Source organism: Mercenaria mercenaria, chromosome 4 (genome assembly GCF_021730395.1).
Source record: "Mercenaria mercenaria strain notata chromosome 4, MADL_Memer_1, whole genome shotgun sequence".
Lineage (NCBI taxonomy): Eukaryota > Metazoa > Mollusca > Bivalvia > Venerida > Veneridae > Mercenaria > Mercenaria mercenaria.
In genome coordinates, this window is record NC_069364.1 from 59,079,172 (window position 1) to 59,104,031 (window position 24,860).

The 24,860-nt window shown below is 35.8% G+C and overlaps 1 protein-coding gene across 1 annotated transcript; it reads right to left on the reverse strand.

Annotated features, from left to right (window-relative positions):
* Positions 1–9,485: 9,485 nt before the first annotated feature.
* On the reverse strand, positions 9,486–23,265 carry LOC123551866 (small nuclear ribonucleoprotein E-like). Its single transcript, XM_045341103.2, has 5 exons — positions 23,134–23,265; positions 16,325–16,351; positions 15,885–15,947; positions 15,468–15,546; positions 9,486–10,166 (listed from the first exon to the last, which is right to left on the reverse strand). Exons 1-5 carry the CDS (start codon positions 23,182–23,184, stop codon positions 10,114–10,116), a joined length of 273 nt encoding a protein of 90 aa, XP_045197038.1. The 5' UTR covers positions 23,185–23,265; the 3' UTR covers positions 9,486–10,113.
* Between the last annotated feature and the right edge of the window lie 1,595 nt (positions 23,266–24,860).

The following is a 24,860-nucleotide window of genomic DNA, read 5'->3' on the forward strand; positions in this document are numbered from 1 at the left end:
TAACAAGGCAAACAAAGGTTAAAAGGTTTACTTACACTTTAGATGAAGTACACGATTTGGAAAAATTTTCAAATGCCAGTAGGCGATAACAGAAAAAATTATATATATATATAATATGAAATTAGGTGCTACCTAAATGGCAGAGCTCCCTTGAAAAATCACAGTGCCCCTTAAAAAATAAAGGAGTGGTGTTGGAATTGTCTGGAATTATGGATTCGTTTAGGAAGTTTATGTTCTATTAGATCTATTAAAATTATAAGTATTAATGATAATTCATGATTTCTGAATGCATGTTTTCGACTGCATCAAATTTAATTCTTGACATGTGAAATACTCGAAAGATATTCTGTATATAGTTAAAAGAAAGTTCGATACAGTATAGATTAAAATCTGCACCAAGATAAAGAGAAAAACAGGTATTTGAATAACTTCTGTTATTCTTATTAAAACGCACTGCATCAACAATTTTACATAAACTATTATCATACTGGAAACCAGTCACAAATGATAACCCCTTCAAATTGAAAAGCTTCAAACCTAACAGAATCTCATTAGTCCAATAGCCAAAGGAATTCTGTATCTTTGCTCGTGAATGTTTGGTAATGAGGACAAAAAGTAAATGTAAAAAGTTAATGTTTCAATTCCAAAGTTATTAAAAATTTAAGAATTTGATATTTAGATATGAGTCGTGCCATGGGAAAATCAACATAGTGGCTTTGCGACCAGCATGTATCTAGATCAGCCTGCGCATCCGCGCAGTCTGGTCAGGGTCCGTGCTGTTCGCTTTCAAAGCCTATTGGAACTAGAGAAACTATTAGCGAACAGTATGGATCCTGACCAGACTGCGCGGATGCGCAGGCTGGTCTGGATCCATGCTGGTCGCAAAGCAACTATGTTGATTTTCACATGGCACAGCTCATATAAACAAAAGAAAGTTTGATATAGATTAAAATCGGCACCAAGATAAAGAAAAGAAACGTAATTGAACGATTTCTGTTATCCTTATTAAAACGTACTGCATCAAAAATTTTACATAAATTATTATCATACTGGAAACCAGTCACAAATGATAACTCCTTCAAATTGAAAAGTATGAATCTTGAAAATTTCAAACCTAACAGAATCTGACATTAGACCAACAGCCAAAGGAATTCTGTCTCTTTGCATGTAAATGTTTGGCAATGAGGACTTAATGTAAAAAGTTAATGTTCCAATTTCAAAGTTAATAGAAATTAGAATTTACGTAATCCTTATAATCACTATTGTAGTTCTTTTAAATGTCATTATTGTCAAATTTTGGTTCTTTTTGGATGGAAGAATGTGTCCAACTTTTAGTCAAAAATACTGCTATAAGAGATGCCTTGTGTGGGAAAATTACAATCATTTACATGACTGTACAAAGCTTGTTTTAACCCAAAACAATTTTTAAAAGTTAATGAACGGTAGATCAGAATTCTCGAAAACACCTGTTTATTTGCAGAACTTTTAAATTCACAATATATGGCTTTTTTATGGTTAATCTTTAAGCACTAGAGAATAGGGATGGCAGTAAGAACATTTTTTATGTTTATTGATAATTCATCGCCAATAGTTTTAGTTTTATGTTTATAAACTCTGGTTAGTGATTTTAAAGCTAACGGACGAAATATATGTGAACGGGGAGAAGAGCATTATTTGCTTCTCACAGTTCAAGGTCTGTATATTTTGATCCTAAAGCTATTATTTTTTAAAATTATGTCTACTGACTACTGCACAGGCACTGCATTGGAACCTGACATCAAAACTATAAACATCTGTTAATTTTTACATGAATGACTTTAGTTATACAATATTTTCAAAACTTATAATAATACCAAAAAAAAAAAAAAGACTGAAATAAAAAAGGAATTGAAAAAAAAATCTGGATCAGGTGAGATTCGAACTCACGACCTCTGGATTTCAACGCGAACGCGCTAACCACTACACCACAGTGGAGTTATGACGTCATCGGGACAAACATAAGTATTTATAGTAAAGTTCAGTAATGGCAGCGTGACGAAAGTCGTTTCAAAATGAAATTATTATATTTTATTTCTTTTTTCTTCGTAGAAAATGTATTTAGCACTAATTTCTTATTATGGAACGCTCATTTACATTTTTATTCAATATTCAAAGCAGTAAGCGAGACGCTTTTGTCAATCGTAAACAGTAAGCGTCTACTGACGTCTTTACTGATTAATTACTATGTACATAGATCACATGAACAAATCCGAACAACACCGATTCCAGAAAGTACCACGAATTTTCAACTCGATAGTATGCACAGTTAGATCTCTCTATTCATTTTCTTTTTCATACGTCTAACCGTAATGCGACGCTGTCGGCGCCGCTTCGCGGCGCCGGTAGCTCTGCTATAATACAACCAGAATATTTATCTTCTGTGCGCCCTAAAAAGCAGAACAATTTTAACAAACCTGAGGAAGGATGGTACACAGATTCTTTGATGATGATTCATCTGGTTCATAATCAGATGTTTAAAGATCTTGTGTTTGGCACCTACTTAAATTGGCAAAGCATTACCGTAATCATTTGAACAAGTTTGAAAGAGGACCTTACAAGGAATGTTCTGACAAAGTTTGGTGAAGACCCACCATGTGGTTCATCAAAAAGGCTCGTTGAGGATCACAATAGCTCACCTTGAATTTCTAGTTCAGGTAAGCTAGTAAAAAGAACAACAAGTGTATATTCAGTAACTAGAAACTAATCCAATCATTTGCAAATAAGATAATAACATGAAGCATATTGTAAAATAGAAAGAGATGAAGTTGTCCCATAATACTGCAAATCTGAGATAATCAAATAACAGTGCACACATCAGGTGAAGAACAAACTAAACCTGTTACATGATAGACCCATTTAGCATAAAATTTATGACAACAATATTACCTCCAAATTTTTTCAATGAAACTGAAAGTGTCCATAACATTTATTTTAAATAGCTTTTATCTCCAGTTTAATTTGCCATGTCATTTAATTTAAAACGGCCAAAACTAGATATAGATATTTACTGAAGCAGTTTTCTTTCGCAGTTTTATCTTTATCTATAAATGCCTGTCTCTGTTTTAAAACTTTTATCACAGAACTATATTTGTGAAATGCTGTCTTTGATCTTAAGTGCAGACGGACAAACGCTGATCACAATAGCTCACTCTTAAAAAAAGTAGAAAATGGAACATAGTCTTGTAAAATTGCAAAACAGGGTTATGGAACCTGTGACAGTGGATAAGGGTGTGAATGCATTCCCATTAGTGGGTACTTATATACTTGCTTACATACAAAAACTTGACCAAAAACTGCTAAGTCAAGAAAGGGGCATAATTTTGAAAAAATGCCAAGTAGAGTAAAAGAACCTGTGCACAGCATGTCAGATCATGAAAGTGAACAAGTGTGTAAAGTTTCAATCCATTCCCATTACTTGGTACTGAGTTACATACAAAACCTAAACCCAAAATTTCCAAGTCGGAAAGGGGGTATAATTTTGTAAAAAATGAAATTGAGTTATGGAACCTGTACAATGAGTATCAGGTCATGACAGTTAACAAGTGTGTGAAATTTCAATCCATTCCCACATGTGGGTACTGAAATACGTACCATCTTGCACACAAACACTTAACCAAAAGCATGCATCTTTAGAATATCATTATTCTGCGGAACGGAACAGCTGTTTGCAGTCGCCAAGATTTGATCTGTACACATGTTTTTACTTTTTTTATAATGTATGCATTCAACCATATAACAAGAGGGCCATCGCGGCCCTAAGACGCTAACCTGACCGACTATTTGACTTTGAATATATGTATGGCATGCTATAATATGTTTTTAGCATACAAAAACATACAACAGGTTGAGTGCCCTATTTCAACAAATTTGAGGATGGATCTTTTGTTTTGGACCGTTTTTCAATAGTAACCCATTTATGTAACGATGGGGAGGAAGAATCGTACAAGGGTGCAATGCTAAACTATTCAACAGCCTTGTCAATTGAATGAATATAAGTCAAAAAGGGGGACAGTTTTGTAAAAATACAGAACAGAGTTATGGAACCTGAACAATATATGCCGGCTCGTTACAGTGGACATGTGTGAAGTTTCAATCTTTTCCTATTAGTGGGTACTTAGATACCAGCTTACATACAAAACGAAACCAAGAAATGCAAAGTTGAAAAGAGGGCATAATTTTTCGAATATACAAAGTAGTGTTATGGAACCCATGCAAGCACTGCATGTCAGATCATCACAGTGAACAAGTGTGTGAAGTTTCAATCCATTCCCATCAGTGGGTACTGAGATACAAGCTTACATAAAAACATTTAATCAAAAATTTCTGTCAAAAAAGGGGCATAATTTTGTCATAAAGCAAAATAGAGTTATGGAACCTTAACAGTGTTAGTCAGTTTATTACAGCAAATAAATATGTGAAGTTTCAATCCATTCCCACAAGTGGTCATTGAGGTACCAACTCGCAAATACTAGATGCCCACGGGCAACATGTCGAGCCCGCCAGCTGTCAAAAGGCACCTCAGAATTGGATGTAACATGCATATTACACTACAGAAGAGTGGTCTTGATTTTTCCCTACGACCAGTAATAAAAAAGTTACAATATAAGCTATTTATAGTAACAACAAAGGGAAGTAATTCTAGGTTCTTGCACATGACACTTTGTCTCATGATGGTGAACAATTGTGCCAAGTTACATCAAAATCCCTCCATGCATGAAAAAGAAATGCTCCGGACAAAGTCATTCTTGTCTGTAAGTGTCACCTTGACCTTAGACCTAGGGTCCTGGTTCTTGCGCATGACACTCCGTCACATGGTTGTGAACATTTGTGCAAAGTTACATCAAAATCCCTCCATGCATGAAGAAATGCTCCGGACAGTCATTATTGCATTTAACCTTTGAACTCCAGATGTGACCTTGACCTTTGAGATAGGAACCTGCAGTTTGCGCATGACACTCCATCTCACTGAGGTTACCATTCACGCCAAATATAAACAAGATTTATTCGGACTTACCCAAAATTTCATGAAAACAAACATTCTGACAAATTTATGTCTGTAACAATTGTGTCCGCTGCATATAACTTAAACCCCTTGAAGGATTTTCATTTTGTATCCGCTCTGTATCTCAAAAACCCCTTGAAGGATTTTCATGAAACTTGAGTCAATGATCACCTCATCAAGACGATGTGTAGAACTCGTGAGTCAGCCATGTTGACTCAAGGTCAATGGTTTGAGTCTTCCATTTTGTGTCCACTCAATATGTCCTTAACCCCTTGAATGATTTTCATGAAACTTTGTTCAAATGATTACCTCATCAACTCATGAGTCAACCATGTTGGCCCAAGGTCAAAACTCAAGGTCAAAGGTTTGAACCTTCCATTTTGTGTCTGCTCTGGATGTCCTAAACCCCTTGGAGGATTTTAATATGACTTTGCTGTAATATTCCCCTTATCAAGATGATGTGCAGAACTCGAAATTTACCCATGTGCAACCAAGCGGAACCTTTTGAACAACTTTGGTAGAGGACCATTCTGCCAAGTTTCATCAAAATCCATTCAGTGGTTTTAGAGGAGATGTCTTTTAAACACAATTGTTGATGACGGACGCAGCATGATCACAACAGCTCACCATGAGCATTGCTCAGGTGAGCTAAAAATCAGTATTTCAGTTAGAAATCACCAAACCGCAGATAATTATAATTAGCACAGGAACTATGCTCACATTTTGCATTATAATACACTTCATTAAAAAATTCAAATATTCAAATCTTCTAATTAAGATGGACAGGACACAGATCTGCATCGAGATTCCAGACAAATACCTGTCTGGGACAATGGCAACGGTTACAAGGTAGTTCTCATCAGTAGTAATAATGATTTAATAATGATTTCCTCACTAAAACAAACTTCTTTTGACCAAGTCTAGAACATAATTATTTCATTTAAAAGAAGTTAAAACTTTACATGTCTGAAACAGACTAGAATTTAACCTAGTCAGTCTGAAACAGATAGAACTTTATCTGTAGATCTTCAAAATACCTGTTGTATTTCAGCATCTTTGAAAGAATAAGTGCAAAAACAAGTAAAACTAGAAGATGCTTTTGTAGAAAAGGGCATGTCTCCCCCCAATGCATAGTTGTATAGGCAAGAAGTCAACAGGGGACAGGAGCGGAAGTCTACGAGACACTGATGGTTGACTGCTACAGGGATTATCTACTTGGCATGTCCAATCATCGCACAAACTTCCAACATTCTGGGCCTAGTGGTTCTCAAGTTATGAATTAGAAATGGCTTTCAACAGGGCTTCGGAAATTTGCCGGTTTGTCGGTTTTGGACCGATTTTTGACTTTTCAGACCGATTCATGAAGTGAAAAAATGAAAAAAATCGGTCCCGTAAAAATGGAGAAAAGTATAAATTTCGGTCTGATATATCAATACACCATCTACTGCCAAGCAGGAAAGTGTTGGTCGCACCCTCAGATAATCAATAAACGTGCCAAACGGTCTGATTGTCACCTTGATAATCGGTCCGTAATTAGCTTGACGCAATCAGTGCTCGCGCGTCACATCCTTTAATGTTTGCAGACAGCCGACTGCAATGTATTAAACATTTTTGACTGGTTTCCAAATATGTCTGACTGGATCCAAATCATTTCGACGGGGATCCACTTCTTTTATTTAGAATCCGACGGATGGTTTATTTCAAAAGGCTATGTTTGATCACGGTAAAAAACAAATGGTCACTGCATTTAATCAAAGAGCTATAATTGTACATTATAGGTCTTTGATTTAATGAGACATCACACGGAAAACCGATCAAAATATTTTTTATAATTACTTGATTTGAAAAAATTACAAGATTCATTTGTTTGGGCTCCAGTTGAAACAAGTGCAGAAAATCGTCTTTGCAACCTGACTGTGCAAAAAAGAAAAAGAAAAAAAATGGACTGGCAAACACGAATGATAAAGAAAACCGGAGTGGCGCTGTTTATCAAATCGGTCTTTTAAAAAACGTTTCAAAATGAAATTTTGTTTACATCAGAAGAGAACATATAACTTTATAAAATGTAGTTGCTTATTGAAGTACAACATAAGTGAAATGAAATATCCGTGGCCAACACGCGTAACCTTTTGGTACTATACATGCGGGAAATTCGATCTCAGCGTTCATATAACGTACACATTCGGTCCGCGGCAGAGTATTCTTACAATACTGAGACTGTTTAGCAGAGAATATGTGTCGTGTAATTCACTTTGACGCATTGTATTTTATAGAATTCCGTCAAAGAATGAGGAAACATCACAAAGTATCTGCCGTGTATACGGTACCGGTCACGTGCGTTGGCTTTTAGACTAGTTACGCACACGGTGTCAATGCCTCAGTAATTTTTATCCTTACAAGTATTTTCTCGGAAAAACATCGAAATTTAAACAAAGTAACGATCACACATAACACTGAATAACTGTCTTCATTGTATGGAAACACGCGGTGACCGGTAACTCAGTTTTAATGCATGACATGCTTATTTCTTTACTCTATCACGTTTTACAAAATATGTAATATTGGGAATGCGGTGGGTGGGGTAGCGCCGATGTCAGGATTTTCGTTTCGGACCGATTGAGTTATCAAAATTTCCGGAGCCCTGGCTTTCAATGTTAGGCCTCTGACCATTTGATTGAGTGACCCCAAAATCAGTACTTAGGGGTCATCTACTCTGCATGTCCAACATTCTGGGTCAAGTTATTGACTGGAAAAATTTTCAATGTTCAGCCCCCTGTGACCTTGACCCTTGATGGTGTGACCCGAAAAAAACAATAGGGGTCATCTACTCTGTAAGTCCTATCATCCTATTTTGAAGGTTCTAGGTCAAATGATTCTCAAATTATTGACCAAAAATGGATTTCCATGTTCTGTCAGCTGTGACCTTAACCTTTAATAGTGACCCCAAAATCTATAGGGGTCATCTGCTCTGCATGTCCAATCATCCTATGAAGTTTCAACATTCTGGTCAAGTGGTTCTCAAGTTACTGGCAAGAAATGGTTTTCTATGTTTGGGCCCCTGTAACCTTGACCTTTAATAGTGACCCAATAATCAATAGGGGTCCTTTAGTCTGTATGTCCAATCAATCTATGAAGTTTTAACATTCTGGGTCAAGCGGTTCTCAAGTTATTGATTGGAAATAGTTTTCCATGTTTAGGGCCTCGGTAGCCTAGTGGTAGAGCGTCCGCTTCGAGTGCGGGAGGTTGTGGGTTCAATCCCTGGCCACGTAATACCAAAGACCTATAAAATGGTACTATAGTAGCTTCCTCGCTTGGCGCTCAGCATTAAGAGGATAGTACTAGGACTGGTCTGTCCAGTGTCAGTATAATGTGACTGGGTGGGGTATCATGTCCCGTGTCTACGGCGTGATATTCCAGTGAGGCAGCACTATAAAGTTGGGCATTGTCGTTTATATGACTGAAAAATTGTTGAAAAAAAGACGGTAAACCCTAACACACACTGTGAATTCGATCTTTAACAGAGTGACCCTAAAATCGATAGGGGTCATCTACTCTAGCTGCACGAGCAATCTTCCTATGAAGTTTCAACATTTTAAAGTGCTCAATTTATTGGTTGGAAAGGATTTTCTATGTTCAGGCCCCTGTGACCTTGACCCTTGATGGAGTGACCCAAAGAATAATAGGGGCCATCTACTCAAGTCCTATCACCCGGTTCTAGGTCAAATGATTCTAAAGTTATTGATCGGAAAATGCTGCAAGCTTGACTTAATAGAATGACCCCAAAATCTATAGCGGTCACTGACTGCATGTCCAAACAACATCCTATGAAGTTTCAACATTCTGGGTCAAGTGGTTCTCAAGTTACTGGCCGGAAATGGTTTTCTATGTTCAGGCCCCTGTGACCTTGACCTTTAACAGGGTGACACCAAAATCAATAGGGATCATCTACTCTGCATGACCAATCATCATATGAAGTTTCAACATTCTGTGTCAAGTGGTTCTCGAGTTATTGATCGGAAATGGTTTTCCATGTTCAGACCCCTATGACCTTGTCCTTTGAAGGATTGACCCCCAAAAACACTAGGGTTCATCTACCCCAAAAGCCCTGCCACCCTATGAAGTTTGAAGGTTCTAGATCAAATGGTTCTCCAGTTATGGATTGGAAATGAAGTGTGACGGACGGACAGACGGGGCAAAAAACAAGTGAAGATGGAGGAAGACATAATACGAGTCTAAGGACCAAAACTAAGCTAAATATCAACCATAACTGAACAAGAAATTTATTTGCAACTTCTCTTCCACAAGCTATTGTCTTGATGGCCTAAAGTTGATGATGACAAGGTTATTGTGGAGTACATGTAGACCACACCTTTGTGAAGCAGTTTAGTGCAGACACCCACTCCATTTGTGTCTGAAGGGGTTATATGGAAATAGTTCGAGAACATTTAACACAAAAAAAGTAAAATGTTTATTTTACTACAATGATATTTACACTGATACATGTTTTAAAAGTGTTAGTTCAAAATGTTTAGAATGCAACACTGTAACAGAAATGATGGTGTCACTTTGTTGAGTGCACTTTACAATAGACAAAGGTTTTATATACTCTAGTTTCTGAGACATATTTTATCAACCTATTTTTGTTTTTAAATCAAACCACAAAATCATTCCTTAAACCTTTAATAATAGTTTTAAACACAGTAAGAAATCATAGATAGATCACCAAACAACATTAAATATGGTCCCACACAAACTTAACAGAAAAGAACATTTTTCTAAAATGTTGTTATATTAAATTATCCTGTATCTATTCAAACAAATTTTATACTTTAAAGATGCTGCAGATAAAGTGATAAAATGAAAATGTAAAAAAAAATAATGTAAAGTCTTGCAGTTTCCTTTAATATAGCATAAATTTCTATTTCCTTAACAATGAAAACAATTAAGACCAGCTTTCATTAAAACAGTTCTTCTGTAACGTTTGGATCTTTCCACTGTCAGTGAACCATGATTTTATTTACAACACAGATGAAGAATGTAGAAATTCATGATGAGATCGAGGTAACTGTCTCTCATTGCACGGCCTGTATTAATGTTATGTTGTCACCTTTCAGAAGGATACGACCTGAAACAAAATAAAACAATATTGTTTATGTAAAGTAATTGCAATCAGACATCTAGTAATATGAAATAAGGCAATGCCTCAATCAGGAATCGTTACAGTCCATCAGGTTGCCCAAAAATATACGTTTGTATCACTTTAAAGGTAGATTTTGGAATAAAAAACAATACTGCACATATCTGTACTGATGTGCAAGACGTTGCGGTTCAGACAAGTTATGCGGACGCTTATTACGCACATGGAAAAAGCGTATTCCTCCAAAAAGTCTGAAGTCAGACGCTCTGTGCATGTGCTGGAAGACCATATCTTTTAATTCGATAGTATATCTCATTCGGTATATATCGCATGCTACCGTAGAGGGATTGAGTCCCTATAATATTCAATTATTGTAAGCCTAATTGTAATCCATTTCTTCAAATAAACCGGATTACACTGAATTGTAACTGGTCTCTTTTTACCATGACTACATTACTTACTAAGTTCATCAGGACCTTGCAAGTATTTCACTAACATGTAAACTTTATCGTCTAATGAACCAACCGTCTTCCAGTCACCCTTGCGGCAACAAATATTAAGGAATTGTGGGCTTAACCCTTACCATGCTGGACACAACTGATTCTACCTTTGCAACCAGTGTAGATCATGATCAGCCTGCACATCCATGCAGTCTGATCATGATCTGCACTGTTCACCATTCAGTCAGTATCTTTTTGGTAAGCACCCCTTTTAACAGTTAATGGTACTGTCCAATTTGAAAGATGGACAAGTTCATTATAGAAATTTAGCAGGGTAAAACTTAAATCAGTACAAAATTCAGTTGAACATCCCATGGGATTTATTTATTAAATGCATGTCTCCAGTATTTTAACATTTCTTGAATAAAACAAGAGCTGTCCGTAAGACAGCCAAGCTCGACTATTCGAAATATTGTCCCAGAAGCAGGAAAATATTACCCAAAAAGGTTAAATATCAAAAGAGTCTTAAGTTCAAAAGGGGGCATAATTTGACCAAAATGCATATCAGTTATAGGACTTGCTGCTATCAACTAGTTTTATTACCCCGAAGGCACATGTGAAGTTTCAATTCAATATCTGCATCAGTTTTGGAGATAGAAACTTGCATGTAAAATTTTAACCAGAATTTTCGAAGTTCAAAAGGGGGCATAATTTGCCCAAAATACATGCCAGAGTTATGGGACTTGATCCAGTGAGGTTTGTAATTGATCTAGAAAAAGAAAAAAGTAAGTTTCAAATCTATATGCCTTTCAGTAATAGCTGTATGTACTTGCACGCAAAACTTCAACCAGAATTTGCTAAGTCCAAAAGGGGGCATAATTTGGCTAAAATGAAAGTCAGAGTTATGGGACTTGCTGCTATCAACTAGTTTTATAACCCCGAAGACACATGTGAAGTTTCAAATCAATATCTGCATTAGTTTTGGAGATAGTAACTTGCATGTAAAACTTTAACCAAAATTTTCTAAATCCAAAAGGGGGCATAATTTGCTCAAAATACATGTCAGAGTTATGGGACTTGACCCAGAGAGGTTTGTAATTGACCTAGAAAAAGAAAAAATAAGTTTCAAAGCTATATGCCTTTAATTGATGGCTGTATGTACTTGCATGCAAAAACTTAACCAACGCCGACGCCAGGGTGAGTAAAATAGCTAGACTATTCTTCGAATAGTCGAGCTAATACTAAGTTCTTCCATACTGTTGTAGTTGCAGAATAAAACCAAGAGCACCGCCATGCAGGTGCTGACACTCATCTGATTTTTTTGTATAATAGAAAAATTGTCCTTCCCATGATTTTCTAAGTCCAAAAAGGGCCATAATTCTTGCAAAAAGCAGGATGGAGTTATGTTTCTTGATGTACAGAGTCAGCTTATGATGGTGAACAACAGTTGCAAGTTTCAAAGCAATAGCTTTCATAGTTTAGGAGAAAAGTTTACCTAAACATAAAACAACCAATAAATCTGATATTTTCTAAGTCCAAAAGGGGCCATAATTCTTGCAAAAAGCAGGACAGAGTTATGTTTTTTGCTGTACAGGGTCAGCTTATGATGGGGAACAAGTATTGCAAGTTTTGAAGCAATAGCTTTGATAGTTTATGAAACAAGAGGGCCATGAAGGCCCTGTATCGATCACCTGACATACTAACCTAAAGATCATCAAGATTAACATTCTGACCAAGTTTCATTAAGATATGGTCATAATTGTGGCCTCTAAAGTGTTAACTAGCTATTCCTTTGATTTGACCTGGTGACCTAGTTTTTGACCGGACACGATCCAGATTCGAACTTGACCTAAAGATGATCAGGTTTAACATTCTGACTAAGTTTCATGAAGATAAAGTCATAAATGTGGCCTCTAGAGTGTTAACAAGCTTTTCCTTTGATTTGACCTAGTGACCTAGTTTTTGACCCCACCTGACCCAGATTTAAACTTGACCTAAAGATCATCAAGATTAACATTCTGACCAAGTTTCATTAAGATACATGTATTATGGTCATAAATGTGGCCTCTAAAATGTTTACTAGCTTTTCCTTTGATTTGACCCGGTGACCTAGTTTTTGACCCGAAATGACCCAGATTCGAACCTGACCCAGGGTTTTCCCTCAGGTTTTTTATTTGGGAGTCCATGGACTCCCATGGCTGCTAATTTAAGGGTCCCTAATAATTTTTGGGGGTCCACAAATTATTGATCTTGAAAATGGACATTATTACTATAAAAATTTACCCTAAAACCGAATGAACTTAATTGTATCTTTTTAATTTAGATAGCAGCTGATTCAATATTTCGGAATGGTATCTTTCAAAATGGCATGAGCTTCTCAATTCAGACTGATTACAAAAGGTGTGATAGTCTTTTTGTTCTGATCAAATAGCCAGTAATTACCGGCAATTAACGTGTCACCTCGTGTCAATTATGTTGTTCACAATTTTATCTCGGTTAAAGATAATACTCGATCCTTAATTAGTATCATAATTTCTGTGATTTATTAATATTTTTTCATCAAAATACTTTAAATTTATATGAAGTTAATTTTGTTTAATAAAAAAATAAACCATTCGATCTTTTACGGAACGTAACGGCAATCTTAGATTTTAGCGGTGACAGTAAGCGCGGAGAAGTAGTTTCCCTTTACCAAAATGGCGAACATCGATAACAAAACTTGTTTTGAAGTTGGAAAATCGTCTACACCTGTGTATAATGAGCACCCATGATTCGGGGATGGTCCCGGTGGTAAAAAACTGCGCATTTTATATGGGTATCTGCGCAAAGGAGGCTTCAGTGCAAAGGAGTTTCGTGACCGATTTTGCGGGTCCAGTGGGACGCAGACGCACTAAAAAATGCGAGTTCAAAGCAGTAAAAGCGCGTCAGGGACGCAGAAAACCTGCGTCCGGGAAAACCCTGCTGACCTAAAGATCATCAAGTTTAACATTCTGACTAAGTTTCATGAAGATAAAGTCATAAATATGACCTCTAGAGTGTTAACAAGCTTTTCCTTTGATTTGACCTGGTGACCTAGTTTTTGACCCCACCTAACCCAGATTTAAACTTGACCTAAAGATCATCAAGATTAGCATTTTGACCAAGTTTCATTAAGATATGGTCATAAATGTGGCCTCTACAGTGTAAACTAGCTTTTCCTTTGATTTGATTGGGTGACCTAGTTCTTGATCCTACATGACCCAGATTCAAACTGGACTTTAAGATCATCAATATTAACATTCTGACCAAGTTTCATGAAGATACAGTCATAAATGTGGCCTCTACAGTGTTAACAAGCTTTTCCTTTGATTTGACCTGATGACCTAGTTTTTGACCCCAGATGACCCAATATCGAACTCTTCCAAGATTTTATTGAGGGTAACATTCTGACCAAGTTTCATTAAGATTGGGCCAAAACTGTGACCTCAAGAGTGTCAACAAGGTTTTCCTTTGATTTGACTTAGTGACCTAGTTTTTGATCCCAGATGACCCAATATCGAACTTGTCCAAGATTTTATTGAGGGTAACATTCTGACCAAGTTTCATTAAGATTGGACGAAAATTGTGACCCCTAGAGTGTTAACAAGCTTTTCCTTTAATTCGACCTGATGACTTACATTTTTGTAGTTTTTGATCCCAGATGACCCAATATCGAACTCGTCCAAGATTTTATTGAGGGTAACATTCTGACCAAGTTTCATTAAGATTGGGCCAAAAATGTGACCTCTAGAGAGTTAACAGCCAAATTGTTGACGACTGACACAGGGCGATCACAAAAGCTCACCTGTGAACAAGTGTTGCAAGTTTCAAAGCAATACCTTTGATAGTTTAGGAGAGAAGCTGGCCTAAACGTAAAACTTAACCGGTGCTCTTGTTTTTTAATGATTTCACCTTGTGGCATGGTTCTTCACCAAAGTGACCCAGTTACAAATTCATCCTCAATTTTAAACAAACATTCTAACAAAGTCTCATGATGATCAGGTATAAAATGTGATCTGACTGATCTCTAGAGTATTTACACCTCTGAATTTATTTAGTGACCTAGCTTTTTACCTAAGTAGTCAAGTTTCAAAAAGCCTATGTATCATGGAGACAAACAGTCTTACGAAGATTTATGATAATCAAGTAGAAAACTTTGCCTCTGGTGTTATGAACATGTTTCTCCTATGATTTTACCTTATGTAACCCATTTCCTAATTGACCTAGACTCCAAAGAGATATACATTCTGATGTCAAGTAGAAATTTATGGCCCCTAGAATGTTAACAAGGGGTTTTTCCCCAACAATTTCACCTAGCGACCTAATGTTTAACCCCAGGTAACGCTGTTTCAAACTGACATATATTTCATGGAGACATTCTGACAAAGTTTTTTGAAGATCAAGTAGAAAATGTAGTCTCAACATTGCTATCTCTAGAGTGTTGACAGAAAAATTGTTGACTATGCTTTGTTTGTTTTGGGTTTAATGCCGTTTTTAACAGTATTTCAGTCATGTAACGGCGGGCAGTTAACCTAACCAGTGTTCCTGGATTCTGTACCAGTACAAACCTGTTCTCCGCAAGTAACTGCCAACTTCCCCACATGAATCAGAGGTGGAGGACTAATGATTTCAGACACAATGTCGTTTATCAGTCACTGAGAACATACGCCCCGCCCGAGGATCAAACTCACTATGCATGTCACCCAATGAATATAAGGCAATCACACGACTGAGCGAAAATATCAAAATGTATTTCATTTGTCTGAATGACCTGTAGAAATCCAGAAGCTGCCTGCCGCACTGTTTCTGATAAACTTACAAAGCAACTTACCTAACGATTTTCTAGTTTTGTTCTTCATGTGGACCTCCTCAGCCTCATCCAAAACCAAATTCATGTACTCATCAAACCCCTGTAAATATTAATTCAATATTTTATAACTTTTCTTTACATCTTTGGTAAATTTTGTTTTCCTTGTATGTAAGACCATCATAATTTGCTATATTATCATCCATTTTTTTCTTCAAGCTTAATAAGAGTCAGAGGTGATGGTAATCAAGCAATTTACTTATAATAGCCTAAATAAAAAGAGCACAAGTGCTTTTCCCTTATTTCATCCCTTGTCTTAAATAAACAAAACTGTATTACCAATGACCACACACAATGCAGGCCAAACACTGTTAATAAAGCTCTGTCCTTCAATAAACGGACAAAACTGTAAGTTATATACATCTGTAGTTAGTTACTTACTGCAATGCAGCCTTCTATACGAAGATTGACCTGCTCATATAACCAAACCTGCACTCTTGATTTCTGTAATGAAACAAAATCTACTTAGTAAGTTTGTATTCCAAGTTTCTGTAAATTATGTTTCATCTTTTCATATAAAACTGATGGAAAAAAAAATTCTAAAGAAATTCATTAAAAGTTCCTCTTATACCTTGTGAGTTATTTCTATGAGGAAACAGTGAATCTGTACAGACAATACACAGATCAGAATTACTTTTTTTTTTCTAAAATAGTAACATGCTTCTTATAAAAAGGTTTCCTTTTTACTGAGCATCTCTACTAAGAAACCCTTGCCTCGCGTATAATTAGAGAACATTTATTCCTATTTTCTTTTTACTTTAAATTCAGAAACTGGCAACTAACTATATCATGAAAGTACTGTTGTACAAGAAAATACTTACATTCTGTAGATATCTGAAGATAAGATTCTGACAGAGAGTTAAGGAAATGATAACTGGAACATTTCATGTGATAAGCTAGTATTAAAACTATCCCGGACATTTGTTCCTACATACACAAAGAGGATGTAAGAATTGGAAGTGTTATATTTTTTGTAATTAAAAAGAAATTCTCAGGTAAAATGCTACCAGTATTAAGAAAAGGTATGATGAACATAAATGTATCATTTTAGTATGGAAAAATTATGCATTTATACTTACAAAAGCTACTGAGGTTACCCTTTAAAAACAAGGGCTCCACCAAGTAGGGCAATATACCCCTAAGGTTTATATCAAAGGAGTGAGAGGACACAAGTAAAATTTAAAGATTTTTTTTATTTTTGTGTTTTTGTTGTTGTTGTTTTTTTAGGGGGGGGGGGGGGGGAGAGGGGGGAACCTCCAGTTATGTGTGTATGTGTGGTGACAGGATGCTAAGGGACAAGATACTAAGAAACTATTTTTGGTGTTGGGGGGAGGGGGGATGTAGATTGTTGCAGTCAGCATGTTGTCTCATCACCCCCTGCCTATATTCCAAGTTTCAAGTCAATACGTTTAATACTTTTTATGTTATGCTCTGGACAGGAAATATGATGGGCAGATTTGATTTTGACCTACCACCCAGGTTCATGCACTTTGAAAATCATTATATCACCACCTAACTAAATCCCAGTTTGACATCAATACCTTGAATGGTTAATAAGTTATGCTCTGAACACTAAGTTTGATGGCCAGATTTGCCAGTACGAGAACATGGCTAATAGGAAATGAAGTCATGGTGACACCGACTTCCCGGGAAAATGTATAAAGTTAGCTAAAACAATTCAGCTTCAGAGATGTTATATGCTGTTTTAGAACAAATCCCTATTGAAATCTATTAAACCAGAAATCGTGCCAGAAACCTGTTACGCTAGAATTTCATCAAATCAAATGCTACAGACCCACTTTTTAATTTAATATATTTTTAACACATTCTTCCTTTGATAAAATGAAACATGCAACACCATTTGAAACTGTTAAAAAAATTCATTAAATAAAAGAAAATGTAATCCTGAAATTCAAAAATAACCATGTGCTACAAACTTCGCATGACATCAACAGTTTCTCATGAGAGTCAGTGTGCAGATGTAGCGTTTCCACCTGGTTAGGTAAACGGTAACGCCATAATTTAATGGATGCGACCATCAGGATATAACAAAAGGTGGCACAGGAGACTATTACGATGCTGGATAGTGAAAATGGGCACATCTGAGGAAGCTGGAGCAATCACTGGAGTGTTTAATGACTCCAATGTGGATACAGGTTTTGGACAACAGCTAATGTTTTTGTTAAAAGAATTAAGTAATAAGAGAGATCAAAATAAAGTGATCAAAACATTAAATAAGTATAATTCTAAGCAAAAAGGGGACATAATTCATGAAATATTGGTGTAAGAGTGATGCACCTTGTGTCAAAGGATGTGGGTGATGATGTGTTACACCTACTTTAAGTTTGAATCAAATTATCCATTTAGAAATAACTGAAAACTTTAACCTGAAATTCAAACTAGAAAGGGGCGATAATTTATGAAATACTGGTGCTAGAGTTATAGTCCTAGTGTTGTTTGGTGTAAATGATGATGCTGAACAAATATTTTAAGTTTGAATCAAATCCTCTCTGTAATAACAGAGATACAGTGAAAATGCATCAAAATTAACCTTAAATTCTAAGTAAAAGGGGACATAATTCAAGAAAAATTGGTACCAGAGTTATGCACCTTGTGTCATATAATGTGGGTGATAAGGTGGAACAACTACTTTAAGTCTGAATCAAATCCATTTAGTAATAACTGAGAATAGAGTGAAAGTGCATCAAAACTTAACCTGAAATTCTAAGTGAAAAGGGGAGATAATTCATGAAGTATTGGTGCAAGAGTTGTGGCTCTTGTGTCATATGATGTGAGTGATGATGTTGAACAAATGTTTAAAGTCTGAATCATATCCATTTAGTAATAACTGAAATAGAGTGAAAGTGCATCAAAACTTTAACCTGAAATTCTTAGTCAAAAGGGGGGATAATTCATGCAATATTGGTGAAAGAGTTAGTGAGTTATGGCCCTTGTGCCAGATGATGTGGGTGATGATGAGCAGTGTTTCAGAAATCTGCAAATTTATTGGTAGGCCATTGGGCTACCAAAATTTTAATCTTGTAGCCCGGACATTTAAGTTTATTTGGCAATGGCCATTTCAGTTTATTTACTATGTGCTTGCTTCTATACTACAGCGGATGGAATGATTAAATTATTAGAGGTTTCATAATTTTAGCCATATGCACATTGTTATAAATTTTGTTCTCTTAAATAGCAATTATCATTACTCCTTTTTCTCCTTTTAAAAGATAAAACTACATGTATTTAAACTGAGAAATATTATCAGGAGTACTCCTGATAGTTATTGCAACATGGCAATATAAAAGGAATGCAAATCAATTTAAATAAACTTGCAAATTCCTTAGAGCTGTATGAATTGTAATTTATCTCAAATTTTTTTGAAGTTGACATAATAATTCTGTCTGATTCTAAACATCTGTCTGGTTTAATAAATGGACTAGAACCGCATAATTATATTTAACGTCGCTCAGATTCTTGGCACTGTGTATTCTTTTATCCGAATTTATGTTTGTCCAAAATTCTGTATACTTTCTGATATTTTTCTAAATCATGGTCGATTTTTTTGCATGTTGAGCAAGTATTTAAATTGAAAAGCATAAACAATCAGTGTAGGCACTAAACTGCCTCAAAATCAAACATCTGTTCTTTCTGATCGCTCCATAAATATTGAGGTCAGCGAAACCGAAAGTATACTTTGGCAGGTGGCGCTAAAATGACGTAATTTTAAGACTGGTTTGCATATTTGTTTTAAACAATACCGATCAATGACTTTGATGTTACTGGATCAGTCTAAAATCACTCGTGCATGTTTCTGTAAACATTTGCCTGCGGGTACGATTAAACGGTTAACTGTTTGCTGATTGTGACAGCAGGTGATAATAATTAAAGCCTCGGGCGTGTATCTCTTGATAAACAAGGGGATTATAGACAACTATCAAAATTATATTTGAAGACTCAATTATTGATTTCCGGGCTACTCGATATGGAGTTTCAAGGTAGCCCGGCGGGCACGCTCTGAAAAAAATTTGTAGCCCAGCAGAATTTTCTGGTAGCACCCGGGCTCCAGACATGGGATTTCTGAAACCCTGTGATGAGGAATAACTATTCTAATTTTAAAGCAAATCCATCTAGTAATTACAGAGCTAAGGAGAAAAAAGATAAAAGAGTAAAAACACTTCAACCAAGGTGGGGACGTGGAAAGACGTCGACGCCGGGGTAAGTAGAATAGCTCTCCATATACTTCTTATAGTCGAGCTAATAAAAATCTCAAGCACAGAGAGATTGTGAGTACGATTCAAAACGAGTCAGATCATTTCAAGAGTTTCAGCTGGCCTCGCAGTCGCACAGGCAAAGTTTCGGCATGACATTTTTGTTTAACTGAATATGTTGGAAGGTTCCCCAGCCTCGCGGATGCGACTTCAGCCTTGTATACAGGCTAAAAAGTTAAAAGCTTTTTTTTGTCACAGTTACATAACTACACTGTATTATGTTTGCTTTTGTTCTACCTGTAGATCATAAGCCTGAAGTAATGAATTATTATTAGAAATAAATAAATAATTAAGATCGCGCTGTTTGAAATTTTACAAATAATTGTATGAAACTTCGATCGTTTTTATAGAATTTTGCCTACATTTCTGTCGACATCTTATTATGATCGTTATAGAATTCAAACTGTATTACTTCTAAAGCGGGGCTGAAAATATGAAGCGATTATATTAAAAAATGAATGCACTACAAGCGTTTTTTTGTGTACTTGTCCATAAACATTTAAGAAGGGCCGATAGGATAGGTCGCACGTGCTCGTGGAATGGAAAATTACTGGCATGACGTTTTGATATCTTTACGATTCGCGGGTAAATTCCAGTCAATCCAGGTAATTTTCGTGTTATGCGGACTGAAAATATCGTTGTCATTTAAAAGGAAACATCAGATAAATCGGTGAAATTTCACGCTTTTATTATTAACAAGTTTGAAAACTTAGTAGCCCGACGGACTACCCAGCTTGGGAAATTCGGTAGTCTGTCTGAAAAACTGGTAGCCTCGGGCTACCGTCAAGATCGAGGCCTGGCAAAGATGAAAATTATGACTAGGTTCCAGTATTCTTCTATGGCGAAGCTTGTTTGTCAAGGGACCTTTACATTTAGGTTTAACATATTTTAATTTCATTTCTTAATTTTGTGAAAGGAAGTGTCTAGCCGTCCGATAACCGGACGCCTAGCCTGCGTTCTAGTCGTCCGGTTACCGGACGCCTAGCAAATCCTCAGGGGATTTTCTAGTCGTCCGGTAATTGATTTTCTAATGAATAAGACATGATTTTATATAGTTTTAATGTTATTTACTTAACCCTTTCCCACATGGATACGTTTATCACCGTATCTATCGATTACCGAACAGAAACGTATTGACCCGAGTCTATCGGTTCCCCGATAGAAACGTATTATACCGATTAACGGCCATTTGAACAGAATCGTTTTATCCCGTGTCTCATAATCAATCGCTTTATTTTCGTTCTTTTCCTAAAGAAACAAATTCCGGATGTTTACTAACTCAAAATATGGGATTTCGTCATCATTATTTACGTACAAGATCATGTGGTTACTATTTAAATTTATCGAGTACTTTGCAAAGAAAGACACCAGGTTTTTTTCCTACATGTGCACGACGCTACGTCATGGAAAATTACTGAGAAAACTGCTTGCAACTGGCCGGTTCGCGGGCTTTCCTCGTTCTAAAAATAACAACCATTTAACATCAAAGTATTTTTAAATGTGTTAGGTCATGAAGGTCACGCGTGATACATGCGGATTTCCCCTAAACAACAATTTGTGTATACGATGGCTTGGAATTTATGGCCTTACATAACGGGAAGTGTTAATCAAAACAGAAGGACCGCGGCTTTCAAATATTTTATGACACCCCAAGAGTTAATTGCTGCGGAAGTCACCCGTGATGTACCAACGTTTGATCATCAAAATATTACGTAATATTATCTTAAAATTTTTAATTTTTAGCACAAGAATACTGTAGTCGGTTACGAGTCTCGATCTCAGTGATCTTTTTGCACTTTCTGAAATTTTATGATCCGTTATTTTTGTAGTGTTATTCAGTTTGATGGTTGTTTTTTTATATAAATACTTACCGATTCCGATTCGGAAGATAAGTCTATTAACTATAAATCAAACTTTCAAACATCAAAATGAAATTGTATATGAATTTCAATGTGAAAGTAATCCAAAACAGAATTTTATGCCTAAAAATATATATTCCCGTACTTTAACACTTTATATCTTCGAAACTCAAAGAGAAACTACAATAAATTTTGTATCATCGGAAAGAGAATTTAAATTGCTACAAACTTTATATTGACAAAAATAATGTCAAACTTACAGAAAATATTACAATAATGACATTTTTAAGATAAGTGTGTGTAATCCCAAAATAATGCCAACACCTCTGTTCAGATAAGACAGTCACCTTTATCAGCCATATACCGATTATTGATTATTGATTATCACTTATCAGTGTTATGTAAAAGAGGTTACTTTGGCTTCTGTTCTGTGTGGTAAAGGGTTAAGATATCGATACTTATCTGTAAACAAAAGTTTGTGTAAATACATACAATAAACATTTACAATAAATCACTGCATTATTCAGCCGATAAAATGGAAGTTTGCCGAACTCAATAATGGCGAGATCAACGTGACGTCACTTATTAAAATCTGGAGGCTTTTATGGGATCGGAATTTTTAAAATTAGAACAGTTTTGAAGAACTTTCAATTTTCATATTTTAGTATTCAAATATTTTTTAATGAATTACTGTTTTAAATGACATCTAATTTCAAAAGCGGCAGCGTGATGTTCAAAACTTTAAGAAAAACAGTAGTTAAGCGTTCATAATTAATCCATTTTATTTTGAAATAATTATAATTGTCAAAATTAATGAATGCATTGCCTTTTTTAAGCTTTCCATTCTTCAAAAAATATATATAAATTTGTGTTTTAATAATTAAAGTTTCGGCCGTTAGAAAAACATCACTTTTTACAAAATAGCATATGAACGTTCGGCGATCAATGTTTTATCATTTCTAAAAATAGAATATCAACAGATTTGTAAACAAATACGATCTCTTGCGTTTAATCGACTGAAAAATCAGGTAAGTATTGATATTTTAAGTAAATAACATTTAAAACTATATAAAATCATTACTTATCCATTAAGAAATCAATTACCGGACGACTAGAAAATCCCCCTGAGGATTTGCTAGCCGTCCGGTAACCGGACGACTAGAACGCAGGCTAGGCGTCCGGTTACCGGACGGCTAGACACTTCCTTTGTGAAAAAATCTTCCAAGCACAAGTTCATACTATCAGCTTTGTCTCAAATTCTCACAAATACTTTGTGTTACTTTATTTCTCCTGTACATTCCTGCTTTTAAACTCTTATGCACTGACGCGCACCTACATAAAATACTCGCAAGGGTGTCATGCAGTATATATAGATAGATAGAGAGATAAACAACGGAAAGTAACACATTTTCGCGACAAGAAATACCCAAGAACCTAGAGACAAAACCGTAGAAGTCTCACAAATTACATAACACCTGAATGGTTAAACAGAAAGGATACGATAGGCTGGACCATCACTTTCTGGACCTTAGCACCTCCTTTGTAAGCCATTTTGCAAAATGTACTTTCGTCTCGCGCACGCTGACCGGCAAAATGGCGATTTTGTTTAGACGGTGTAAAGTAAAACTTTCAAGAATGTGTAAATTCAAAAACGGGCAACTAATTTTTTTACTGTAGGTTACAAACTGCAAAATATTTCCCTTACCCATAAAGAAATTAATCAACCAACACGAAAGCTAACAAACTTTACAAAATGCACAGAAAAAATGCCTGTCCCCTTTTAGCCTTTTGCTTTGTTGCTTTGCTTGTACTTTTAAACTTTTGTGTGCTTTTCTTTCATTTTCCTTAAAAGTGAAGGTGAAAATCAGGCCAGTGTTCCCTGAACAGGGTTTCTTATATTCTTTAAGTTTACATCACAGCACCTCTTTGGGGTTTTTTTTATATTTATTTTTTTCTTGTAAATCAAACATCTATTTTCCGAGAATAACACATTCTCCACAGTTTTTGATGTTGAACATTTCATAATTTGTGCTAGTCTAAAACTAGTATAAATTATAAAATTGATATGCATAGTATTTATATTTGTACTTGCTACATTTATCAATATGCTCATTTAACCATGCCATATATCTTTAAAAGTTTAAAACGATTTAAATTTGATTATGTTAAATAGCTTTAATTCAACTGCTTTATCTTTGTTAAGTTCTGGTCTGAATACAGCTCATGAGTTAATGTCGTATTGTATTGTATACAATTAAAAATAAAGTTGCTTGTATCTAGCAAAATATTTCCATCTTACTTTTTTCGTGTCGAACCCATTGTGGTGATGCTGATAGACAGAAGTCAGGGTTTGGAAATGCGATCTTTGTGAAAACATTAATATCACCATTAACTAAGTTCAAGTGTGTCTGTGTGTCACGCAGGCACGTGGTGGATAGTTTGAAATATCATTACTTTTAGTATTGTCTAAGAAACGTTCGAACTTCAATCAAAGTGTGAAGATCTTTGGATCAAGGTTGGCCTGGTAGTAAACCCTTAATATATGGGTGGTTCGGAATCTTAATCTACCCATGATGGCCTGGAACACTATGAGCCATTGCTCTGGCTGTAAATATCAAATATACTATGTAGAAATCTTTGAGACCCTAAATACGCAAACCTGACGCAAATGCTAAACCTACGTGCAAGAGAAATCGATATCATAGATTTATTTTCACTACAAACTCAACATTGGTCAGTCAAATCTACATCTTACCTGGCACCAGCGATCACAACGTTGTTGAGGTCATAGTAAACACTTCCGCAAAATTAAATTCGTTACCAAAATAACTCATCAAAAAATCCCTCTGTACAAAAAAAAAAAAAAAAAAAAAAAAAACACTGCGAAAGATTTAAACAGTCATTAATTTTGATGACTAACATCAGGATCTGTTCTAAAGGAGGGCAAGTTTTCCATCCTATCAAGTGAAGATATATGGGAGAATTTCTCATCTACTTTAAAAAACCTCTGAGACATGACAGTTTATAAAAGTTGGGAATGCACGTAAATAAGATCTGAAAAGTAGATCCCTCGGAAGCTCCGAGAACAAGGCAAAAGTGAAAATTGCAGATTCGGTTTGATTGAGTCTGTTCATGAGCAGTAATGGAAAATGCAACACTGCCCACGCCCCTTAGCACCGGCTTAAGTCTATGGAAAAAATGTTTTATGAATTTTAATCTTGCAGCCA